The sequence below is a fragment of the Microcaecilia unicolor genome, chromosome 1, assembly GCF_901765095.1.
Source record: "Microcaecilia unicolor chromosome 1, aMicUni1.1, whole genome shotgun sequence".
Classification (NCBI taxonomy): domain Eukaryota; kingdom Metazoa; phylum Chordata; class Amphibia; order Gymnophiona; family Siphonopidae; genus Microcaecilia; species Microcaecilia unicolor.
The window spans coordinates 16,298,441-16,323,283 of record NC_044031.1 but is presented as its reverse complement, the minus strand read 5'-3'; the positions used below and the strand labels follow the sequence as shown (position 1 = coordinate 16,323,283).

At 45.8% G+C, this 24,843-nt stretch overlaps 1 protein-coding gene across 1 annotated transcript in view; it reads left to right on the top strand.

The window, feature by feature from the left end:
• LOC115463214 (zinc finger protein 585A-like) overlaps window positions 1-24,843 on the top strand; it is a 72,292-nt gene that overhangs the window by 4,437 nt on the left and 43,012 nt on the right. Inside the window, exons 2-3 of the mRNA XM_030193528.1 lie at window positions 1,642-1,752; window positions 9,980-11,576. Coding sequence (XP_030049388.1) covers window positions 1,642-1,752; window positions 9,980-11,576 — 1,708 coding nt within the window. The remainder of the gene's footprint in view (window positions 1-1,641; window positions 1,753-9,979; window positions 11,577-24,843) is intronic.

Below are 24,843 nucleotides of genomic sequence, written 5' to 3'. Positions count from 1 at the left end.
TGCCCTTTTGAAAAGCACCTTGAAAACGCAAGATAGGAGCATATCCTCTAAGGATACCAGCGCATCCAGGTGTCATTATAGAATAGTAATGTAACCTGACATCAGTACATCTAACATTTACGCTGCCGCGGTTACAGCAGTCATGGACTTGGCAGGTGCCTAAGTGTGACTGAAACATTCATAACTTAGAGCATTTTGTAAATTAAACACATAACTGGGGGCCCAGCCTTTGCCCTGCCCATTATGCCATCTTATAATTACGTGATATTATGGAATAGTACTTAATGTGCTTACATGAGTAAGTACTAATTTCTCTGCATTTACATGTGTAAGCGGTGCGTGACCACGGGCGCAGTTACAGAATTGCTCTTATAGTGTCTTACCTAGCTTCCGGACTGTCAGTAGGGGAAGTGGCATATGAGCCTTTCCCAGCGGCGTACCAAGGGAGGGGGCGGTCCGCCCCGGGTGCACTCTGCTGGAGGGGTGCAGAGAGCAGCCGCGCGCCCGTCGGCTCCGCTGATTCCCTGCTCCCTCTGCCCCGGAACTGGTTCCTATTCCGGAGCGCAGGGAGCCAGCGGAGCCGAGAGCCGCGCAGCTGCTCTCAGCAGCTAAGAATGCACCCGGCGGGGGGGGGGGGGGGGTGTCGTGCTGCGCCTGAGGGGAGGTGCGCATCGGCGATCCGCCCCAGGTGGCAGCCGACCTAGGATCGTCACTGGCCTTTCCCCTCCCTAAACCACTTCTTCCCTTTCATCAGCAAGAGTTTCTCCTCTTTAATTCTCATATAATATTATACTCTTGATAGAAAGAATGGGTGTGTAGAAATGTTGATCCAAATTTGAGAGGAGAGGTAGCTGAAGGGCTAAAGATAACTCACTACAGTCCCCTAAAACACTTCGTAATGCTAAGGGATTTCATAATGTGCCAGCTTATTGAAAACTAGTAAAAGAGGCCCGTTTCTGAGCAAATGAAACGGGCGCTAGTAAGGTTTTCGTAGGCAACACCCCCCTCCCTCCCTCCCTGGCCAACCCCTTCATTGTTCTGGCATTGCTCCGCCCCCAACGTCATGACGTTTGACGCGAGGGCGGGGCCCGTAGCAATTTCCCACCCCCCGCCTCCCTGCCTCCCTCCCTGCCAACCCCTTCGTTGTTCAGCCATTGCTCCGCCCTCGAGGGCGGGGCTGTAGTGATTTCCCCCCCCCCCCCCCCCCGCCTCCCTCCCTGCCAACCCCTTCGTTGTTCTGCCATTGCTCCGCCCTCGAGGGCGGGGCCCGGAGCGATGTGGCTTCACCACCACGAACCTTCGAACCTTTTTGAAGGAAGTCAGGGCTTGGCTTCACTGACGTCACTGTCTTCAGAACGTTGAGGGTGAGTTTTATATATATAGATATATGTATGCAGTTTCAAACACTCACAGCCCCTCTCCCTTTCTTAAGTGATAAGACATTCTTATAATAAATAACTTGTGACTTGTTCAGCTTCCAGAGCACTTGAAATAAGGTATAATAACCCGAGATCCCTCTGCTTTATAATGTTTGGCAGTAACAGATCCATCATATGCTTTTCCCTTGAGAGCTACTGCTGTCTATTTTTCTGTGAATATAAGGAAAGCACAAATAACATTATTTTTTATTCCTGGAAACAGGCTATGAAAGGATAAGGCCTGATATATTATCAAGGATTAAAGAACAGGAAGAACCATATGTCTGGGATCCCCGGGAGACAAGGCATAGAGAAGATACTCAGTCTGATACAGGTGAGTAATAATATTGTACAGAAGAAGAGGAGGTATTACAGAGTACAGGTGAGTAGTAATACTGTCAGAGTAAGAGGAAGCATTACAAAATGCAGATAATATAATTATCAAAAAATTATTGGGAGTTTAAATTCAATATCTATCCACTTATACGAGAGAAGCTACACTGGTTACCACTCAAAGAACGCATCACGTTCAAAGTATGCACCCTAGTACACAAACCACCTTATAATCGAAAGAGAAAAACGCCTAGATTTCGACCCAAATCAGGAGATAGACGTTTATCTCACAAAAACGAATAAATCGGCATAATGGAAAGCCGATTTTGGACGTTTTCAACTGCACTCCATCGCGGAAGCGTACAAAGTTGACGGGGGCATGTCGGAGGCGTGGCGAAGGTGGAACTGGGGCGTGGTTATCGGCCGAGGAGAGATGGGCGCCTTTCGCCGATAATGGAAAAAAAGTATGCATTTGTAGCTGGAATTTAGGGCACTTTTCCTGGACCCTGTTTTTTTCACGAATAAGGCCCCCAAAAGTGCCCTAAATGACCAGATGACCACTGGAGGGAATCGGGGATGACCTCCCCTGACTCCCCCAGTGGTCACAAACCCCCTCCCACCACAAAATATGCCGTTTCACAACTTTTTATTTTCACCCTCAAATGTCATACCCACCTCCCTGGCAGCAGTATGCAGGTCCCTGGAGCAGTTGTTAGGGGGTGCAGTGGACTTCAGGCAGGTGGACCCAGGCCCACCCCCCCCCTACCTGTTACAATTGTGCTGCTTAATGCTTAGTCGTCCAACCCCCCCAAACCCACTGTACCCACATGTAGGTGCCCCCCTTCACCCCTTAGGGCTATAGTAATGGTGTAGACTTGTGGGCAGTGGGTTTTGAGGGGGATTTGGGGGGCTCAACACACAAGGGAAGGGTGCTATGCACCTGGGAGCTCTTTTACCTTTTTTTTGTTTTTGTAAAAGTGCCCCCTAGGGTGCCCGGTTGGTGTCCTGGCATGTGAGGGGGACCAGTGCACTACGACTCCTGGCCCCTCCCACGAACAAATGCCTTGGATTTATTCGTTTTTGAGCCGGGCGCTTTCATTTTCCATTATCGCTGAAAAACAAAAACGCCCAGCTCACAAATTGTCGAATAAAACATGGACGTCTATTTTTTTCGAAAATACGGTTCGGTCCGCCCCTTCACGGACCCGTTCTCGGAGATAAACGCCCATGGAGATAGACGTTTTCCTTCAATTATGCCCCTCCACATCATCCACGGCAAGGCCCCAGCCTACATGTCGGACCTGATTGACCTACTACCCAGGAATGCCAAAAGATCATCTCGCACATTCCTTAATCTTCGTATCTCTAACTGCAAAGGCCTAAAATATAAACTAATGCACGCATCAACCTTTTCCTATATGAGCACGCAATTCTGGAACGCACTGCCACGGAACCTAAAGCGACCTATGAACTGACCAACTTCCGCAAACAACTGAAGACCCATCTCTTCGACAAGATATACCACAAAGACCAAAACTAGTGAAATCCCCACACATACCTAGCAATGTTAAGAATGCCTTATGTCATGTTACTATCTTGTTTTCCATTACCGTGCTACCCAAATTGCTTCTGTAACACTAAATGTCAATTCTCCTCTCATTTCCACTATCCATGATTTATTGTAAGCCACATGTTCAGAAGGAAAGGATCCTCAGGAGCTTAACCGAGATTGGATAGCAGAGCCGGTAGTGGGAGGCGGGGCTGGAGGTTGGGAGGCGGGGATAGTGCGGGGCAGACTTATACGGTCTGTGCCAGAGCCAGTGGTGGGAGGCGGGACTGGAGGTTGGGAGGCGGGGATAGTGCTGGGCAGACTTATACGGTCTGTGCCAGAGCCAGTGGTGGGAGGCGGGACTGGAGGTTGGGAGGCGGGGATAGTGCTGGGCAGACTTATACGGTCTGTGCCCTGAAGAGCACAGGTACAAATCAAAGTAGGGTATACACAAAAGTAGCACACATGAGTTGTCTTGTTGGGCAGACTGGATGGACCGTGCAGGTCTTTTTCTGCCGTCATCTACTATGTTACTATGATAAAAATGCAATAAATAAATACTCCTCCTGGTATGACGATATGAATTAGAACAAAAACCAGGAAAACCTTTATATAAACACAAAGTAACTCAATAAAAAAATGTTTGTGGATGTGGTGTGTTCAAAAAAATAATACATGACTAGTATTAATGTGATAAACACATCTCCAGCCAGTGTCATCTATCATTGCACACCAGGCTTTCCCTTCTTTATTTCATGTCCCAATGATATCCACAATATTCACAAAGGTTGAGTGCAAACATATAAATAAATGTTGTGACAAAATGCCTAGCCACCTGCCTGGGGTTACCCCACAGCTATTTAGAGGGTCTATCCCCAGCACCACTCAGGTCTGCCTGTACCTGCTGCTTTAGCTCTACACTAACACCTTCCTCCCACCAACTGGGTCACAACCACCTCTGAGCAAGTCTGCCGTGCTCAAATTATCCCCTGTGATTTCTGGGTTACTGGGGCCACACTCCCAGTGGTCTCACAGTTCCAAGAAAGCACTCACAGACCCAACACAAACCACCAGGATTCTTTATCAGTCCAGACAGGCAGAATGAACAAACAAATGTGTTTATTCTCAGAACTTGGAACCGTGGACAAATACAAGTAATTGGCAAACAGTAAGAAGTATCTGAAAAACGGATCAATTAGAAAACTAACTAAAACATTTGCATACTTTCGAAACAGTACCTGGGAAGATCAGGACATATAATTGTTCACAGAGCCTTAGTAAAAAGATCTGTCTCTTTCTTCTTCCAGGCTAAGGGCAGGGTCACCCCCAAGGTCGTCGCCGCAGCGCCCTCCGTGCCACAGTCCCCACCCGCCCCCTCTGTCTGCCACCAGGCCGGGCCCCCTGCATTGAAATCATCACAGTGCCTCACTTGTCACCTTGCTCCGTGACTGAAAGCACAGCAGCAGCAGCAGCAGATCGGATTTGCCTCCCTTCGGGCCTTCCCTCCCTGTGTCCCGCCCTCAAGGAAGTTACATCAGACAAGGGCAGGACACAGGGAGGGAAGGCCCGAAGGGAAGCGAATCCAATCTGCTGCTGCTGCTGCACTTTTAAGTCACGTAGGTGACAGGTGAGGTGCTGTGATGATTTCAGTGCGGGAGGCCCGGCCTGGTGGCGGATGGTCGATGGAGCCAAGGGTGGTTGAGATCGGGGACTGCGGTGCCGGGATCCCTTGGAGGCCCAGGCCCTGGGAATTTTGTCCCCCTGCCTCCCCCTTTTTGTGGCCCTGGCTAAGGGTGAACAACAGCCAGCACTACTGGGTGATTTCAAACTCCAGACCAATCGGAGCCCAGTCAACAAGTTTGAAACGTATACTGATGCTTGCTTCCTGCTTGTGTTAAAGAAAAAACACTCTGTTGAACAACTTTAAGCATAGACATGCACCATCTTCTGGCCAAATAGGAGAAGTACACGTCAGACATAATTAAAACAGTGAAATATCCAATAATTTGCAGGATTAAAACACACTATTTCTTCACAAACATCAATTTGTCCAACTGTTAAAAAAAAACACAAAAAACCCAATTATCTCATATTGTGATGATATTTCACATTGGTGCACTTCTCATTATGATCTTATTCACTCATTCTAGGAATCCTTTCCGTTAATAGATGCAGGGCTGCAAATCTTCTTAATTCAAATTCATCAAAATCTCATACATCAACCTTCCCAACTCGGATCCAAGTTTCACCAAAGTGGCTTCTTCAGGGAATGGCAAATCACTAACAATAAATCAAACAAAAATCCACTTAAATGAATATCTCAAATGTCCCTGACTCGCAGTAGGTTGAACGCCCCATTGCGTCAAGATGGCGCCCGGGGAAATAGAGACACTGAGCCCCCTTATGAATCCGAGGCCAGGCGATTCTGCATTGCTCAGTCTTTTATTACAATGGTGGGAGTCTTTATCAGTGAAGATTTCAGTTGTAGTTTATTATATTTTTTGTGATGTGTTATTTCTTTCTTAGGGGGCTGTTTTGTGTAGACGCTATTTGGTCAAGGGCTATTTTGTTAGGCTGTGAAATGTCAAAGGTTATTTTGTTACAAGGCTTTTTTTGTCGGGGTTCTTTTGTCAGGGCTCTTATGACTGGGTGCCGTGTGATAGACATGGTCACATATTCCTAACTGTCATGGTTGTGATGTCAGTGTTCAGTCATGAAGAAGTGTAACCTACACAGAGTGGCGAGTGCAGCTTCGCCTGGACCATGCAGGTCTTGATCTGCCGTCATTTACTGGATTACTGTGGTATATAAACGCAACCCCCGTTCTAACCCTGCCCTGCGGAACATCTTTTCTCAGTTGGCATGTTACACAGGTACAGGTTGCACACGGGTCACCGATGGGGGTGAAGTACTCGGAGAGGGTGATTTCATTAAAGCTTCTTTTGCATGCAGTGCATGTTTTAAAAAAAAAATAGAGCACAAAGCTCATAAAACTGCACTGGATATACACATGTAAAATGTGAGTGCACCAAAGGACAGTGCAGTACAGTCTCGATTCTCCGACGTTAACAGCACCGAGCCATTGTAGGATAATACGGAAAACATACTTTCTGTATGAAGAACAGGTATCGGGGTGCAAAGCATGGTTCCCCTTGCAGGGAAACACGGTGTCACATCAAACATGGCTTCCTCGCAGTGTGTGAAGCTGGAAAACAGGAAGAGAACCTGTGCGCTACGTAACGGGAACGCGATGACTTTTCTGAGGTGTCTGTCAGATATGTTGGATGGTTGGATTAGCAAAAGTCGGATAATTGAGAATGTGCTGTAGCTGCTTTTACATGAAATGTATGTAGCTGTTCCAGGGCTGGAGTTTCTATGAAAGTGCACATGTTATAAAACACACATGTAAACACCTAGGGGTAAATCCAAGAAAGTGCGCCAAACACGTCAGTAACCCCCAGCCTCTATTCTAGGGCGATTCATTTTTCACACTCAAACTTGGACGTGATCTCGAGATACAAGTGCATCTCAATTAATTAATGAGTAAGCTCCAAGATGGCTGCCGCACCGGGTGGACATGAAAACGCTCTGTGAGACTTGAGCTGAACAGTTCCTTTTTCCTCCGTTGAAATGCCCCATAAACGTAAGGGAGTTTTGAGGGTAGTGCCTCCACCTACCTCAACTCCCTCTTCGGGTCAAACATCGCTGGAGCGTTTCTTCCCCGGTGCTCCCAGGATTCGGGGAGAGGATCCCGCTGTGGGGAGGTCCGGAGAAGCGGAAGCCCCACTGGGAGAGGAAATCTCCCTATCGCCACCATCGCTTTCACTGATCCCTCCCAGCCCGATGTCGAAAGCGGCCCTGGTGGGAAACCCCGACGACCCGGAAGGCGTGCCGAAAGGAGTTTCTAGTGAGGACCCAGAGGCACAGGCAACGACTCGGGGAGCCAGGGGGAATTCTTCCCTTATGGCACAGACTTCGGAGGTGACGCTGCAAACGCTAAAGGTGATGTTAGACCAGATCACCACTACACTCCAGAAGACTTCAGGTGATGTACTAACATTGAATACTAAGTTCGAGGACTTTAAAAAAGACAGTAGACTCTGTTAAAGATGATATAACTACACAAGTTAAATCGGTACAGAAGGAGGTTGAAGCCCTGAATGCCTTTAAAATTACGATAGTGAAGGACTCTACAAACATGAGGCAAAAAATTGAGCAAATTGAAAATTTTAACCGGCGCCTTAATCTCCGACTTTTAAATTTTCCATTGATAGCGGGGGTATCTCTGGTTGATACCTTTAAAAAATACCTGATAGAGACTCTTCATTTTCCTTCAGAGGGTGTACCCCCACTAAACAAAATATATTATATTCCTAAGAATAGAGAAGGAATGCAAGGCCCTGAAGAAGATAACCTAAACTTACAAAATATTTCTGATATATTGGAACAATCCTCAGACATTATAACTAACAGAGTCACAATGATTATATCTTTGGTATTTGAGCAAGACTATAATGCTATTTTAAAGCTTTACTTCAGAAATATGAATGCTCAATTCTATGGTTCTAAAATATGGATTTATCCAGACATCACCAAGGCTACACAACAAAAAAGGAAATTATTCCTGACATTAAAACAAAAGACTATAGATATAGGGGCTTCTTTTTTCCTTGCTTACCCATGCAAGTGTGTGGTGAGACTGGGTCAAACTAAGTACATCTTTTTTACACCGGAACAACTAAAATCGTTTGTAGAGATGAAACAAGTGAAGTAAAGTTACTGGAGGAAAACGTAGCCTGAATTACTATCTTAAAAATTGCTTGTATATAATCTTCTCTAACTCTTTTCTCCCTCTTTTCCTATAATTGGGGTCTAAGAAAGGTTGTAATTATCTTAAGTGTATTATTTTCTTTAATTATTCCATTCTTCAAATAATTTTCATTGAAAACTAGTTTATGTGAACCCTTTGGGATAATACGTTTTTGACTTCTACCTGAATTTCTGTACAAGGTGTATCCTTGAATGTATATAATTCAAAATCATAAATAAAGAATTAAAAAAAAAAAAAAAAATTAATGAGTAAGCTGGAGACCTCTCCCATAGCCCGTTCGTGCTCCACTCACAGTAGAGGCTGACCGAAACTGGTGGTTTTGGTTTTGACCGAAACCAAATCCACGGTGGAAATCCACTGCTTGGTTTCAGCCAGAACCAGAACTGAAACTGAAAATACATCTACAACCGTGACACCAAACCCGACCCATCCCGTCCTCCCTGGGCCTACCTTCTAAAGGCCCTGGTGCTCTAGTGTCCATCCTGTGTTGCTCCTGTCCTCGGTGTCTCCGTACTCCAGAATGGTGGCCTGGACTTCCCACGGCAGCCTCGCGAGAGTGCTGCACGAGGCCACGGCTGACGTTTTGGAAATGGGAATAGCATAAGCAAGGGACAAGAAACACTAGACTACCAGGGCCTTTAGAAGGTGGGTAGGGGGAGTGGGGGGTTTGGTGGCTGGGGCAGAGTCATTTTCAGATGTACCTGAACCCGAATTTCGGGTCGGTTTTGGTGCCAGATCTTGTAGAGTGATGCATTTGGTACCAAGATGTTGAATTGCCCTCCCAGTGAGCCCAGAAAATTCTGTTCCTTGATCAGAATTAGCTTTCCGTAAAAGTAATGCATGATTAATGGCTTCTTTTCATATCCAACTACATAGCACCTACCCTCTTAACAATGTAACATCTTTTCTAATGTCATCCAATATCATTACACTAGTAAAAGATCATTACACTAGTAAAAGAGGCCCGTTTCTGAGCAAATGAAATGGGCGCTAGCAAGGTTTTCGTCGCCAACACCCCCCCTTCCCTCCCTCCCTGGCCAACCCCTTCGTTGTTCTGCCATTGCTCCGCCCCCAACGTCATGACGTTTGACGCGAGGGCGGGGCCCGGAGCGATTTCCCACGCCTCCCTCCCTGCCAACCCCTTTGTTGTTCTGCCATTGCTCCGCCCTCGAGGGCGGGGCCCGGAGCGATTTCCCCCCCCCCGCCTCCCTGCCAACCCCTTAGTTGTTCTGCCATTGCTCCACCCTCGAGGGCGGGGCCCGGATGGATTTCCCACACCCCCTGCCTCCCTCCCTGCCAACCCCTTTGTTGTCTTGCCATTGCTCCGCCCTCGAGGGCGGGGTCTGGAGCAATTTCCCACACCCCCCGCCTCCCTGCCTCCCTCCCTGCCAACCCCTTTGTTGTTCTGCCATTGCTCCGCCCTCGAAGGCGGGGCCCGAAACGATTTTGGTGGCTTCACCACCACGAACCTTCAAACCTTTTTGAAGGAAGTTAGGGCTTGGCTTCACTGACGTCAGTGTCCTCAGAACGTTGAGGGTGAGTTTTATTATAGTAGATATGTCAACAGTCTTTTCTTCATTCGTTCTTCTTTTGTTGTATATTTTTAGTGCTTTATATAAATAGATTAAAATTTGCAACCACGGACCTCAGCAGCACAATGAGTGCGGCGGCGATTCATAAGTCAAGAGACCCGAATGCTCTCAACCCTTGACCCGCCATTGGCTCTTCATGGATCGTCTACATAATTGCAAACATTTTTTACTCTTTCATTGATTTAGCTATTTGTTCATACCAACATCTTATGTAATTTTACTCTTTCATTAATGATGGTCTTTTCATATCCAGCAGATCATGAGGCCGTACAGGAGCTGAAGCGACAACAGAATCGAGAAGAAACGCCTGTCGAAATGGAACAAATCCCACGACAATCGGGAAATGTCTGTGAGAATATTTCCCAGGGGACTGAGAGGAGAAACACAAGGACACATCAGAAAGAATCGGAGAAGGACCACAGCAACCCTTCAGGAGACTCACCAGACGGTGTCACTGAGTGTCAGAGAAGTGACAGGGAGCCCCCAAACATCCCTGAGCACCAGAGACACTTGAAAGCAGAGAGTCACTTCCAAAATAGTAACATTGATCAACAGCCTTCTAAACTCCCCCAAGGAGAGAGGAAAGGAAACGGATCCTTTCTGTGTTCCATCTGTGGAATAATATGTAATATGAATTATCATTTCTTACTGGATAAGAGAACTGACACTAGGGAGATACACTTTTCATGTTCTCAGTGTGAAAAGAGTTTGAAACAGAAGATAAAGCTGAAATTAAACCAGAGAATTCGTTCTGAATTTAAACCATCTCCGTGTATTGACTGTAACAAAAGTTTCTGTCGTAAGGAATCCTTATTTAGAAACCAAAGGACACATACTGGAAACATGATCCACAGCAGAAAGAAAACGTTTCCATGTTCTGAGTGTAATAAAAGTTTCACTCGGTCATCGAGTCTGAAAATGCACCAAATAAGCCACAGCGGAGAGAAACTTTTTATATGTATTGAGTGTAATAAAAGGTTCAGTAGTTCATCGTACCTAAAAATGCACCAAATAACTCACATCAGAAATAAACCTTTTACATGCACTGAGTGCAATAAAAGTTTCAGTTGGTGGTCAGTTCTGGAAAGGCACAAAATAATCCACAGTGGAAAGAAACCTTTTACATGTACTGAGTGTAATAAAAGTTTCACTAATTCATCGTATCTGAAAATCCACCAAAGGTTCCACACTGGAAAGAAGCCTTTCATATGTACAGAGTGCAATAAAAGTTTCAGATGGCCAACAGATCTGGAAAGACACAATATAATCCATAGTGGAAAGAAACCTTTTACATGTCCTGAGTGTGGTAAAAGTTTCATTCAGCAGGCCCATCTAAAAAGACATCAAATGATCCATAGTGGAAAGAAACCTTTTACGTGTCCTGAGTGTGGTAAAAGTTTCATTCAGCAGGCACATCTGCAAAGGCATAAAGCAATCCACAGCGGAAAGAAATCTTTCACATGTAATGAGTGCAATAAAAGTTTCACTAGTTCATCCTATCTGAAAGTCCACAGAACAATTCACAGTGGAAAGAAACCTTTTACATGTACTGAATGCAATAAAAGTTTCATTCAGCTGTCACATCTAAAAAATCATCAAAGGATTCACAGTGGAAAGAAACCTTTTATATGTACTGAGTGTGGTAAGTGTTTCATTCAGCAGGCACATCTAAAAAATCATCAAATGATCCACAGCGGAAAGAAACCTTTTACATGTACTGAGTGTAATAAAAGTTTCATTCAACTGGCACATCTGAAAAGTCATCAAATGATCCACAGCGGAAAGAGACCTTTTATATGTACTGAGTGTAATAAAAGTTTCACTCGGTCATCGAATCTGAAAATCCACCAAAGGTTCCACAGTAGAAAGAAATCTTTCATATGTAGTGAGTGCAACAAAAGTTTCAGTAGGCCAACAGATCTGCAAAGGCACAGCATAATCCACAGCGGGAAGAAAATGTTTACGTGTACCGAGTGTGGTAAAAGTTTCATGAATCAGGCAAATCTGAAAAGGCATCAAATGATCCATAGTGGAATCAAACCTTTTACATGTACTGAGTGCGGTAAAAGTTTCTGTTTGTCATCATATCTGAAAAGGCACAAAATTATCCACTTGGGAAGACGGAGTGATGACTGTACATAAATATCTAGGCGTGGAGAAAGAAGCAATAATCAAACATAAATCACTTATAGAAAAGATAAGTTAAAAATATTAAAAGAGAGTACAAATTGATAGTGAAGAATGCATTAACATCAAGGAATAAGTTACAAGCCAGCTGGCAATTCCTACTTTCTCTTTTCAAACTCAAGTTAATTCCAATTCATAGTAACATAGTAACATAGTAGATGACAGCAGAAAAAGACCTGCACGGTCCATCCAGTCTGCCCTACAAGACAACTCATGTGTGCTACTTTTGTGTATGTAAGTCTGCCCAGCACTAGCCCCGCCTCCCAACCACCGGCTCTGGCATAGACCGTATAAGTCTGCCCAGCACTATCCCCGCCTCCCACCACCGGCTCTGGCACAGACCGTATAAGTCTGCCCAGCGCTATCCCTGCCTCCAAACCTCCAGTCCCGCCTCCCACCACTGGCTCTGGCACAGACCGTATAAGTCTGCCCCGCACTATCCCCGCCTCCCAACCTCCAGCCCCGCCTCCCACTACCGGCTCTGCTATCCAATCTCGGTTAAGCTCCTGAGGATCCTTTCCTTCTGAACAGGATTCCTTTATGTTTATCCCACGCATGTTTGAATTCCGTTACCATTTTCCTCTCCACCACCTCCCGCGGGAGGGCATTCCAAGCATCCACCACTCTCTCCGTGAAGAAATACTTCCTGACATTTTTCTTGAGTCTACCCCCCTTCAATCTCATTTCATGTCCTCTCGTTCTACCGCCTTCGTATCTCCGGAAAAGGTTTGTTTGCGGATTAATACCTTTCAAATATTTGAACGTCTGTATCATATCACCCCTGTTTCTCCTTTCCTCCAGGGTATACATGTTCAGGTCAGCAAGTCTCTCCTCATACGTCTTGTTACGCAAATCCCATACCATTCTCGTAGCTTTTCTTCAGACCATGTTCTTTGACTGCCTCCACAGCTTTTTGCTTCCCCTCTCCCATTTTACTGTGAAATCAAACATACTTAAGCATCAAGACATTTACAGCTTTGGAATTGTAGACTGGCCTCTTAGATAGTTTGAAAAACTGGATGTACGAATGAGCAAACTCCTCCACGCCAACCAGGTGTTTGGTGCATTGGTGTATGCCAAAACTGTACGTTGCCCGAGCTGAATGAGGAATGGGCTCATAGAAAAATAATTTATACCTGCAGGATTACTTGATAGCATCATTAGATTCAAATTCGCAAAAGATATTGAACGATGAAAGAAAATGTCCAGAATCCATCTCCATCGTTAAACTTGGATAAGCATTCTGATGAATTGAAGGAATGCGTGAGAAGCCACAGGTAACAATAAGGAAGGAGCAGCAGATTTTGTGAGAGAAGATAAAAAATCTCTTCAAGGAATTAGATCAGCAAGTGAGGAAATGCATAACTACAGCAGGAAACATAAATCCAGATCCATGAATGGTTAAGCAGAGGCAAGTTGAAACCTTAAGGATGAGCGATTGACAGTTGCAGCCCAGGACGGGGGATTACGGTTGATGTGGTTAAAGCAAGCATCGAAAAAAACCTGTAGATTCTGGCAGAAAATTTCTGTGCAGAAAGGCATAACAAGATGGCACATTCCATCCATTGGAAACTTCGTAAATATTAGAAACTCATTGTACAGGAAAAGCACTGAGATAATGACCCTAAGAGAATGAAGTGGTTATGCATGGGACATCCCAAATCTGACTGATAAAATGCTGGAGTGAGGAAAACAGGAATAGTGGTAAAAGAGAAACGCCAGAACGGCATTGATCATAAACACAGAAACATAAAAACACGACGGCAATAAAGACCAAATGTCCCATCCACAGCATCCACTATCTCTTCTCCCCTAAGCAGTGGCGTAGCGAGGGGGGCTGCCACCCGGGGCGGGGCGGTTCGCCGTTACACCCCCCCCCCGGGTGCAGCACGATGACATACCCCCCCCTTGGTGCATCGACACCCCCCCGACCCAGTGCCCACCCTCTTCCATCCAACCAGCTCCCTACCTTTAAAAAAATATTGGAATGCGAAGCGAGGTGCAGCGCCTCGCGCCTGCACATAAAAGAAATGTGCACCGTCTCATCGGGCCTTCCCTCGCTCTGTTTGTCCCGCCCTCCGCTGACGCAACTTCCTATTTCTGCAAGGGCGGGACAGACAGAGCGAGAGAAGGCCCGATGAGACGGTGCACATTTCTTTTACGTGCAGGTGCGAGGCGTTGCGCCTCGCTTCGGATTCGATATTTTTTTAAAGGTAGGGAGCTGGTTGGACAGAGGAGGGTGGGCACTGGGGGGGGTGTCGATGCGCCGAGGGGGGAGGAGCTGGCAGGGAGCACACCCCCCCCCCGAGCTGACACCTGGGGCGGACCGCCCCTCCCGCCCCCCCCCTTGCTACGCCACTGCCCCTAAGAGATCCCACGTGCTTGTCCCACGATTTCTTGAATTTAGACACAGTTTTTGTCTCCACCAGGAGGGCTGTTCCATGCATCCACCACCCTTTCCATTAAAGAAAAGGGTTTCATTAGATTACTCCTGAGCCTACAACCTCTTAACTTCATCCTAGGCCCTCATATTCTGGAGTTTTCCTTCATTTGAAATAGACTCACTTCCTATACATTAATAACACAGAGATATTTAAATGTCTCTATCGTATCCCCTCTCACCTGCCTTTCTTCCAGAGTATACATATTGAGGTCTATATGTCTGTCCCCATACGCTTTATGACAAAGACGACTGACTCCATCCTGTTTATATCTTTTGGAAGGTTTGGTCTCCAGAATTGCATGCAGTACTCTAAATGGGGCCTCACCAGAGACTTATACAAGGGCACTATCACCTCTTTGTTCCTGCTTGGCCATTCCTGTCCCCGTACACCCGAGCATCCTTCTGGCTTTGACCATCGCCTTTTCTACCTGTTTGGCCACCTTAAGATGATCAGATACGATCACCTCCAAGTCACGCTCTTCTTTCATACACAGAAGTAGTTTCCCCCCCAATACTAAACCATTCCATTGGATTTTTGCAACCCAAGGGCATGACCCTGCAATTTTTAGTATTGAATCTTAGTTTGCCAATTCATAGGCCAAGCTTTGCTAGATCCCTCCTCATGCTGTCCACAGCCTCTGGAGTAGCTACCCTATCACAGAGTTTGGTATCAGCCACAGAGGCAAACCTTACCAGACTGCCCTTCGACAATATCACTCACAAATACCCTGTTTCCCTGAAAGTAAGACATCCCCCGAAAATAAGACCTAGTAGAGGTTTTCCTGAATTGGTAGATATAAGGCCTCCCCCGAAAGTAAGACCTAGCAAATTTTTGTTTGAAAGCAGGGCTGCCGAGAGCCGGACAAGGCCACCCCCGGGCCGCCTCCCCCCCCCCACCACCCGAGGTTGCCGGGCCCACCGTCGCTCCCGGAACTAACCTTAAACGCCTCCTTTCACCTTCGCAGCAAGCAACAGAAGGACAGACCTCTCCTTCTTGCCATGCCACGCCCTCACGGATGTTACGTCAGACGAGGGCGGGACACGGAAGGAAGGAGTGGCCTGCCCTGCTGCTCCTTGCTGCGAAGGTGAAAGGAGGCGTTTAAGGTTACTTCCCGGAGCGACGGAGGGCAGGCAGGCCAACCCCGATCCAACCCTGATGTTTCCCCGAAAAATAAGACAGTCCCTGAAAATAAGACCTAGCTCATTTTTGGGGGCAAAAATTAATATAAGACAGTGTCTTATTTTCGGGGAAACACGGTATGTTAAAAAGAGCCAGTGCAAGGACCGATCCCAGCGGTACACCACTGACAACATCCATTTCCTTGGGGCAAACTCCATTTACCACTTCTCTCTGTCTCCTTCCATTTTACCAGTTTTTAAGCCAGTCAGTCACTTTGGAGCCTAAACTGAGGGCAATCGGTTTATTCATCAGTTGCTTATGCAGAACTGTGTCAAAGACTTTGCTAAAATATGTATTTATTTATTTATTTATTGCATTTGTATCCCACATTTTCCCACCTATTTGCAGGCTCAATGTAGCTTACATAGTACCGTGAGGAGATCGCCTTTCCGGTATGACAAATACACAGTGATATTATGTTACTAGTAAAGAAGGCCCGTTTCTGAGAGCAATGAAATGGGCACTAGCAAGGTTCCCGGCTCCCTGCCTCCCTCTGCCACGTTGAAGCTGCCTGCCTCTCTCCCTCCGTCGTGCACACTGCCTACCTACTACTACTACTACTACTATTTAGCATTTCTATAGCGCTACAAGGCATACGCAGCGCTGCACAAACATAGAAGAAAGACAGTCCCTGCTCAAAGAGCTTACAATCTAATAGACAAAAAATAAATAAAGTAAGCAAATCAAATCGATTAATGAGAACGGGAAGGAAGAGAGGAGGGTAGGTGGAGGCGAGTGGTTACAAGTGGTTACGAGTCAAAAGCAATGTTAAAGAGGTGGGCTTTCAGTCTAGATTTAAAGGTGGCCAAGGATGGGGCAAGACGTAGGGGCTCAGGAAGTTTATTCCAGGAGTAGGGTGCAGCGAGACAGAAGGCGCGAAGTCTGGAGTTGGCAGTAGTGGAGAAGGGAACAGATAAGAAGGATTTATCCATGGAGCGGAGTGCACTACCTCCATCCCTACCTCTGTCGTTGAGGCTTGCTCGCAGTCTCCCTCATTGTCCTGTTCAGGCTGGCTTGCGTCTTCGATTTCAGTCTCCCTCATTGTCCCGTTCAGGCTGGCTTGCGTCTTCGATTTCTCTGTAGTGTCACTTTTGTTTTGTGACGCGGAGGCGGGCCGATGTAACTACTCTGGGTGCTGCAGGTTTTTCGCGTTCGCGTTGTTTGTGACGTGACGTTTTGGGCGTCGCGATTTGTTGATTGTATTTGCTCCGCCCTCGACGACGTCACGTTGGACGCGAGGGCAGGGCAACCGCTCATGGGCAAATTCTGGTTTCACCACCATGCATTAGAACGTTGGGACTTGTGGAGGCTTCATTAGAATGTTGGGGTTGTGAATTATGTGCGGAAGGGGCGTGGCTGAGGGCGGGTCTATGAGTGAGAGTGAGTGGTGCATGAGTGAGAGTGAGTGGTAGACTCAAAAAGAAGCATTGAAAAAGACAGCTAGCAGAGCCACCAGAACCTCTATGACAGTGATGGGCAACCTTTTGAGCTTGGTGTGTCAAAATTCACCAAAAAACCAAGCCTAACTCGGGTGGTGTGTCACTTCAAGAAAAATCACTGCTACTAGGAACGCCCCCCGGGCCCCCCCTACCCGAGATCGCTGCCCACCCGAGGTCACCGGGCCCCCCTCCACCCGCTACCGGGCCCGGAACTAACCTTAAAGCCTCCTTTCATGTTGCAGCAAGCAGCAGCAGGGCAGACCTCTCCTCCTTCCTTCTGTGCTCCGCCCTCGCAGATGTTACGTCAGGCGAGGTCAGGACACGGAAGGAAGGAGTGGCCTGCCCTGCTGCTGCTTGCTGCGACGTGAAAGGAGGCTTTAAGGTTAGTTCCGGGAGCGAGGAGGGAGGGCGGACCACACTGCGGCGGCGCCGCGTGTCATCCAAAATGGCTACATGTGTCAGTGCTGACACGCGTATCATAGGTTCGCCATCAGGGCTCTACGAGTTCCTTGACTGCCCTCGGATGTATCCCACCAGTCACATCACTTTGTCTACTTTATAGTTTAGCTAGCTCCTCATGAACACACCGTTATACGAGTCGGTCCTGGTCTAGCACACATCCATTCCCGTAATATTTTTTTTTCTGCAGTCCTAGTCCTGGCCCTTCATCTGTGAACACAGAACAGAAATCTATATATATAAAAGGCACTTTGAAGCCTCAAGCCGGAAACTTGAGGCGCCCGAGATATCCGGTTTGGCCTGCAGGCTCCAGTCACTGTAGCTCCGCCCTCGCGTCAAAACACGATGATGTTGAGGGCGGGGCGGCCCTCGCGTCAAAACGCGATGACGTTGAGGGCGGGGCGGCCCTCGCAACCACGTCACTGAGGGACGAAGGGACGAAGAGGAGAGGTGTGCAACTCGGAACGGAGGCACGGAGGGGGTGTCTGCAACTCGGGAGGGAGGGAGGGAGGACGGGGGGGGGGGGGGGATTACCCTGCTAGCGCCCGTTTCATTTTTGCCAGAAACGGGCATTTCTTACTAGTATTTGATAAACAGGTCAACAGATTCTACATATTTCTACCCTTCAGCCTCATGATGCCATTTTGGCATTTCCTCCTATCACATATCTAAAAAATGTCTTGTCCCCCAATTTTACCATATTGGCTCTCTCTTCTTCCATTTGCATCTTTGCTTTCCTGACAACTTTTCCAGCTCCTCTTAGCTTTCCAGATTTTTTTGCCTGTCTTCCTCTTTCTGTGATGTGTTGTAAATTATGATTCCAACCTCTATTCCCTTACCTTTTCACCTACTACATTTGATAACCAAAACGGCCTTCTTTTCCTCTTACTTTTACGTACTTTCTTAGTATAAATTTATTTATTTAAATTTTGCTTACACCCTTTTCAGTAGTAGCTCAAGGTGAGTTACATTCAGGTACACTGATTATGTCTCTGTCCCTGGAGAGCTCACAATCTATTTTTGTACCTGAGGCAATGGGGGGTTGGTGACTTGCCCAAGATCACAAGGAGCAGCAGTGGGATTTGAATCAGCCACCTCTGGATGTCAAGACCGGTGTTGTAACCACTAGGCCACTCCTCCACTCCTTTAAAATGGCTCCTTTCAGTTTTGCCTACTGCTTGTCTACTTCCCTCAGCTGTTCCCATCCAACTAACAACTCAAGGTCATCCCCCATCTTGACAAAGTTAGTTCTTTAATAGTCTAGAACCTTCAATCTTGAATAAACCCTCTCCTCCTGTATATTAATATTGAACCACACCATTCAGTGATCACTGGATGCCAAATGATCACCCACTGTAACATTAGAAACACTGTCTCGCGTGGGCCCATTACCAACCAGGGCTGCCGAGAGACTAGGCCGGGCTTGGGGCAAGGCCGCCCTGCTTCCACCACCACCCCACCCCCCGTCACTCCCCCCGCCGCTGCAGTCCGTGCTCTCATCTGCCTGCCTCCACGGCTCCGGGCCCCCTGCATTCAAGGCGGAAGTCGCAGATCGCCTCTCTTCTGGCCTTCCCTCTCTGTGTCCCGCCCTCGTCTGATGTAACTTACGGTTTCCGTGAGGGCAGGACACAGGGAGGGAAGGCCAGAAGGGAAGTGATCTGTCACTGCCGCTTTGAATGCAGGGGGCCCGGAGCTGAAGAGGCAGGCAGGTGAGACCGGGAACTGCAGCGCCGGCGGCCTGACCCCAGTGTCAGGCCCCCCTTGGAGGCCTGGGCCCGGGGAAATTTGTCCCCCCTGCCCCCCCTCTCGGCGGCCCTGTTACCAACTGCTATAGTGAACAGTGGCGTACCAAGGGGGGGCGGTCCGCCCCGGGTGCACACCGCTTGAGGGGTGCTGCACGCCTGTCGGCTCCGCTCGTTCTCTACTCCCTCTGCCTCAGAACAGATTACTTCCTGTTCCGGGGCAGAGGGAGCAGGTAAAATGCACCCGGGGGGGGGGGGGGGGGGGGTGATGGTGTCCTTTTGCCGGGGATGGGGGGGCGCACTGCACCCGGGGGAGGGGGGCGCATCGGCGACCCGCCCCGGGTGTCAGCCACCCTAGGAACGCCACTGGTAGTGAATCCAAGATCTCTTTGCTTCTAGTTGACCCCGCAACAGGGACGCCTCAGTCAACATCTGACATATTAAAATCACCAATTTGTAGTACTTCCTGTTCCTTAGCTATCTTGTAAATGTCTTCAATTAAATCTGTGTCCATTTCTTCGATGAGGTTGACCTGTATATCACACCAGTGTAACTAGATTTCCCATTCCCCCTTTCCAGATTAACCGACACTGATTTTGTTGCATGTCCATTTTCAGCAAAATTTTAAAAAAGGTCTTTTTACAGGCGCGCCGAAAAATGGACCTGCGTGCGCCCAAAACCCATGCCTACATTACAGAAGGCTTTTTTTCAGCGTACCTTAGTAAAAGGATCCCTATATTTCTCACTTTTACGGAGCGTGCTTGTGCAAACATGTACTATAAGCTCTATCAATATTTGAGGATTGTGTTGCTTTTTGTTTTTTTTTAATAATCAACAAAGGAATTTTGAAGTATACCTGGAGAAGTCATCTATACATGTAACATTTCATGATCGACAGAAGGAAGCGCAACTTCTAGGGTGAGCATTGGCAGTACATTTGAGAGACTGGGATACCCTGACTCAGGAGCGAGCTTCATTACAGTCGTGGTGTGCAAAAAAAAAAAACCCACCCAGAAACATTTGGAAGGAAGAAAATGTTTTCCTTTTTATATTAATTTCTGTATTTCCTTACGTTTATGTGATAAATGTGAATGTAATTAAGTAAAATGATAAATAAATAAAATAAAATAAACATTTGGAAGGGAATGACAGGTTTCACATAAACATAGTAAATGTATTTTATTTTACATTGATTTATTTATTTTGTTACATTTGTACCCCGCGCTTTCCCACTCTCAATGCGGCAGAATCACAAGGAGTTGCCTGTGCTGGGAATCGAACTCAGGACCAAAGTCCACCACCCTAACCACTAGGCCACTCCTCCACTAACATTAAAATATAAACTTTTTATACATTTGGAAATGTAATCTTTTAATTTACAGATTTAAATTTTAAAGGGCATCGGAGAACGATGTCAAAATAAAAGGTTATCAGATTCACTGTTCTCTCTAAGCTGAACGGGAGTCCTCCAATTGCATTGCAAACCCAATACTGGGTTTTCAATCACTACGGGGACAGGCAGGTTTCTGAGAGTCATGCAAAGCTTGCCTGTCCTTCACTATTGAAACAGCACCCCCAGCTGGCAGGACTGTTAAGTGGAGGACTCCCCCTCAGCCTACAGAGAACAGTGATCGGATTCCCTTCAGGCATAAAAAAAAACTTCTGGTATATTTATTTATTTGTTACATTTGTATCCCACATTTTCCCACCTATTTGCAGGCTCAATGTGCCTTACATAGTACCGTAAAGGCGTTCGCCAATTCCAGTATGAACAGTAATATTGTGGTAGAATAAAGTTTGTGTGTACAGACACATTAGGGAATCGTAGAGAGGAACAGTTATTATATGTCTATTACGAGCTTTGGTTTCATTGTGTTACAGGGTACAGGCATTTAAGTTGGGTCGGTAGGGTATGCCTTTTTGAACAGGTTAGTTTTTAATGATTTCCGGAAGTTTAGGTGATCATAAGTTGTTTTCACGGCTTTTGGTAATGCGTTCCATAGTTGTGTGCTTATGTAGGAAAAGCTGGATGCATAAGTTGATTTGTATGTGAGTCCTTTGCAGCTTGGGTGGTGGAGATTTAGGTATGTTCGTGTTGATCCAGTTGTGTTTCTGGTTGGTAGGTCTATGAGGTCTGTCATGTATATGCAAATCTTCTTAACTTTTCAATCATTTGCCCTCTATTCGCACTAGAAAGCCATGTGAAAAATACAACAAAGAAAATGTTCCAGTCAATGTGGAAACTCAAAAGAGTAAAACCTTTCTTCCCAAGGGAAATATTCCACAGCCTGGTACAATCAATGGTGCTAAGTCAGCTAGATTACTGCAATGCAATCTATGCTGGATGTAAAGAACACATCATCAAGAAACTCCAAACTGCCCAAAACACAACAGCCAGACTCATATTTGGAAAAACGAAATACGAAAGCGCCAAACCCCTAAGAGAAAAATTACACTGGCTCCCATTGAAAGAACGTATTACGTTCAAAATCTGCACTTTGGTTCATAAAATCATTCACGGTGAGGCCCCGGTCTACATGTCAGACCTCATAGACTTACCAACCAGGAACACCAAAAGATCAGCACGTACATTCCTGAATCTCCACTACTCCAGCTGCAAAGGTCTAAAATATAAATCAACATATTTATTTATTTTATAGCATTTATACCCCGCTCTTTCCTGCTCTATAGCAGGTTCAGTGCGGCTTACAAGGTATGGTTCAAAGTATAACAGAGATGACACAAAGTATGGTACAAAGTATCACAGAGATAACCCAGTTATATAGGGTAGGACAATAGGAAGAGACGTGGGGGAGAGGATTGGAGTATGGGTAGTGCTAGTGGTGTGGATTAGGTTCATGAGTTAAGTTGGGTTGTTAGGGTAGGCTTGTTTGAAGAGGTAAGTTTTCAGCAGCTTTCAGAAGGGTAGGTGTTCATCGGTTGTTCGGATGTGTCGAGGTATTGCGTTCCAGAGTTGGCTGCCTATAACGGAGAAGTTGGATGCATAGTAGGTTTTGTATTTGAGGCCTTTGCAATTGGGAAGATAAAGATTGAGATATGTTCGAGAGGATTTGGACCCATTCCTGGCTGGAAGGTCGATCAAGTTGGATCATTGTGTGGGCTTTGAAGTTTATGCGTTCCCTGATAGGGAGCCAGTGAAGTTTTTCACGAAGTGGTGTTGCACTTTCAAATCGTGATTTGCCAAAAATGAGTCTTGCTGCTATGTTTTGGGCGGTTTGGATTTTTTTCATGATTTGGGCTTTGCAACCGATGAAGATGCTGTTGCAGTAGTCGGCATGGGTGAGTACTGTGGATTGTACTAGATTGCGGAAAGTTTTCTGTGGGAGGAATGGTTTTACTCTTTTCAGTACCCACATCATGTTGAACATCTTCTTCGTCGTGGCTTTTACATGAGTTTCCAAAGTTAGGTGGTTGTCTAATGTTATTCCTAGGATTTTTAGATTGTCAGATATTGGGATTGTAACGTCGGGGGTGGTTGGGAGCAGAGTAGCGTGTTGTGATGAAAGGATTAGGCATTGGGTTTTTTCTTTGTTCATTTTCATCTTGAAAGTGTTGGCCCAGGATGTTAGGATGTTCATGGCAGTGATTATTTTATCCGAGATTTCTGTAAGGTTGGATTGGAAAGGGATGAATATTGTGACGTCATCAGCGTAGATGAAGGGGTTAAGGCCGGATTTGGATAGGGATTTGGCCAGAGGAATCATCATAAGGTTGAGCTCCTACATAGGCACGCAACTGTGGAATGCACTACCAAAAGCAACAAAAACAATACACGACATAACTAAATTCCGAAAAATACTAGAGGAGTGCGGTAGCCGTGTTAGTCCACTCTTAAGGTTAGCAATAGAAATCAAACAAAATAAAACATGGAAAAGAAAATAAGATGATACCTTTTTTATTGGACATAACTTAATACATTTCTTGATTAGCTTTCGAAGGTTGCCCTTCTTCGTCAGATCGGAAATAAGCAAATGTGCTAGCTGACCACCCATATACCACCCATACGGAAAATGCAGACTGTCAACAATATGAAACAAGGGATCATATCATCACAATTCTCATTAAGAGCCACAAAACACCCTAATTCATGTTTAATGTGGGATAAAATGCCATAAATAAGTAAATAAATAAATATAAACTTTTAATGTTGAGCACCTGATTCTCAAAGTGGACATATTCCAAACACTGTTGACTTTTTCTGATCATGCTGGCCCAGTATCCGATTCTGTTGCTATCTGTCCTCAGTGCAGGTCAGGAAGTCATCCTCCTTAAATATCTCCCTGGCAACACAGGACACCTCCAGCCAACCCCCCCTGCTCTCCCAGTAGTAAGGTAAACAAACCATAAACCAATTTCTACAACTGCTTACAAAAGGCTAGAGGGCTTTCACTGCAGCTCGTGCTGTGAGGATGGAGGTAAATCAACAATTTAAACCCCTCAGAGCACAGCAGGGGAGGCTTAGCCTGTCCAAGCCTCTTATACTGGGCGCCTGTGGATGCAGAGGAGGAGAGAGACAGCAAGTCTTGAGTGGGGAGAGGGATGTTATTAGTACTTAAAATTTGTATTTCTGACGAACCCGTCTGTCTAGCACGATATTTAGTCCCATATACCCCCAGCTAGAGCCCTCAGATCTGTACAACTTCAAGTCAGTGAGATCCACCATGATTTCAGTACAGGCCCCTGAAACTTTGGAGTTATCTGCCAAATTATTTGAGACATTCCCAATCTCTTGATCGGTTTAAAACCGATTTCAAAACATTTCGTTTTCAAGATGCCTATTCTGCTAATCCATAAACTCTTACTTTTGGAGCTCAGTAAGATTGCTACAGGGCTGGAAGGCAAAGCAGAATACCTTTTGGTTTTCATCTATCCCTTGCTTTACGGCCCTAAAATAGCGTTCTCTCCTCTTTCTTAATATGACCTCACTCTCAGTAGTTTAAACTCACCCTACTATACCTGATAAATTACCTCAGATGAGTTTAAGCCAAAAAGAGGAGAAAAGATACACAATTAGTACACTAACCCCGTACTTCTATTTCTAAAATAGAGTAGGAAAATTCTAAATTAACAGAAACATCAGTGGACTAATAAGAAAAATCTAAACTTTAATACACGTTTGTTTTAGATAGAATCACAGGCAAACTACTACTACCTTCAGATAAGTATTAACACTCAATACTAAAAAAAAACCATATGAATTCTTTCTCTAATCTGATAAAACTTCAGAATCTATCAAGTAGTTGATGCTTTGCATTTATATTTTATTTCACAGAATTCCTTTGGCAAACTCACACCAAAGGAATTCAGGTAAATTCTCCAGTTATTATTTCTTGCATTTGTATCCCACATTATCCCACCTATTTGCAGGCTCAATGTGGCTTACATGGTTTTATTAACATTGTCATTTCAGGGTATCAGATACAGTTAGTCTTGCGCCGAGATTAAGTAGGGAAGGGAGTGATTAGGGTAGTTACAGAGGGTAGGTCTTCATAACTGAATAGGTTGGTGAGGTAGATTAAAGAGGTTATTGGTTAAAGGTTCTCGTTGTAGGCTTTGTTGAAGAAGTATGTCTTCGGGGCTTTGCGAAAGATGGTTATTTCATTGATTGTTATTTATTTATTATATATTTTTTTCTTAGCTGTGGTTGAA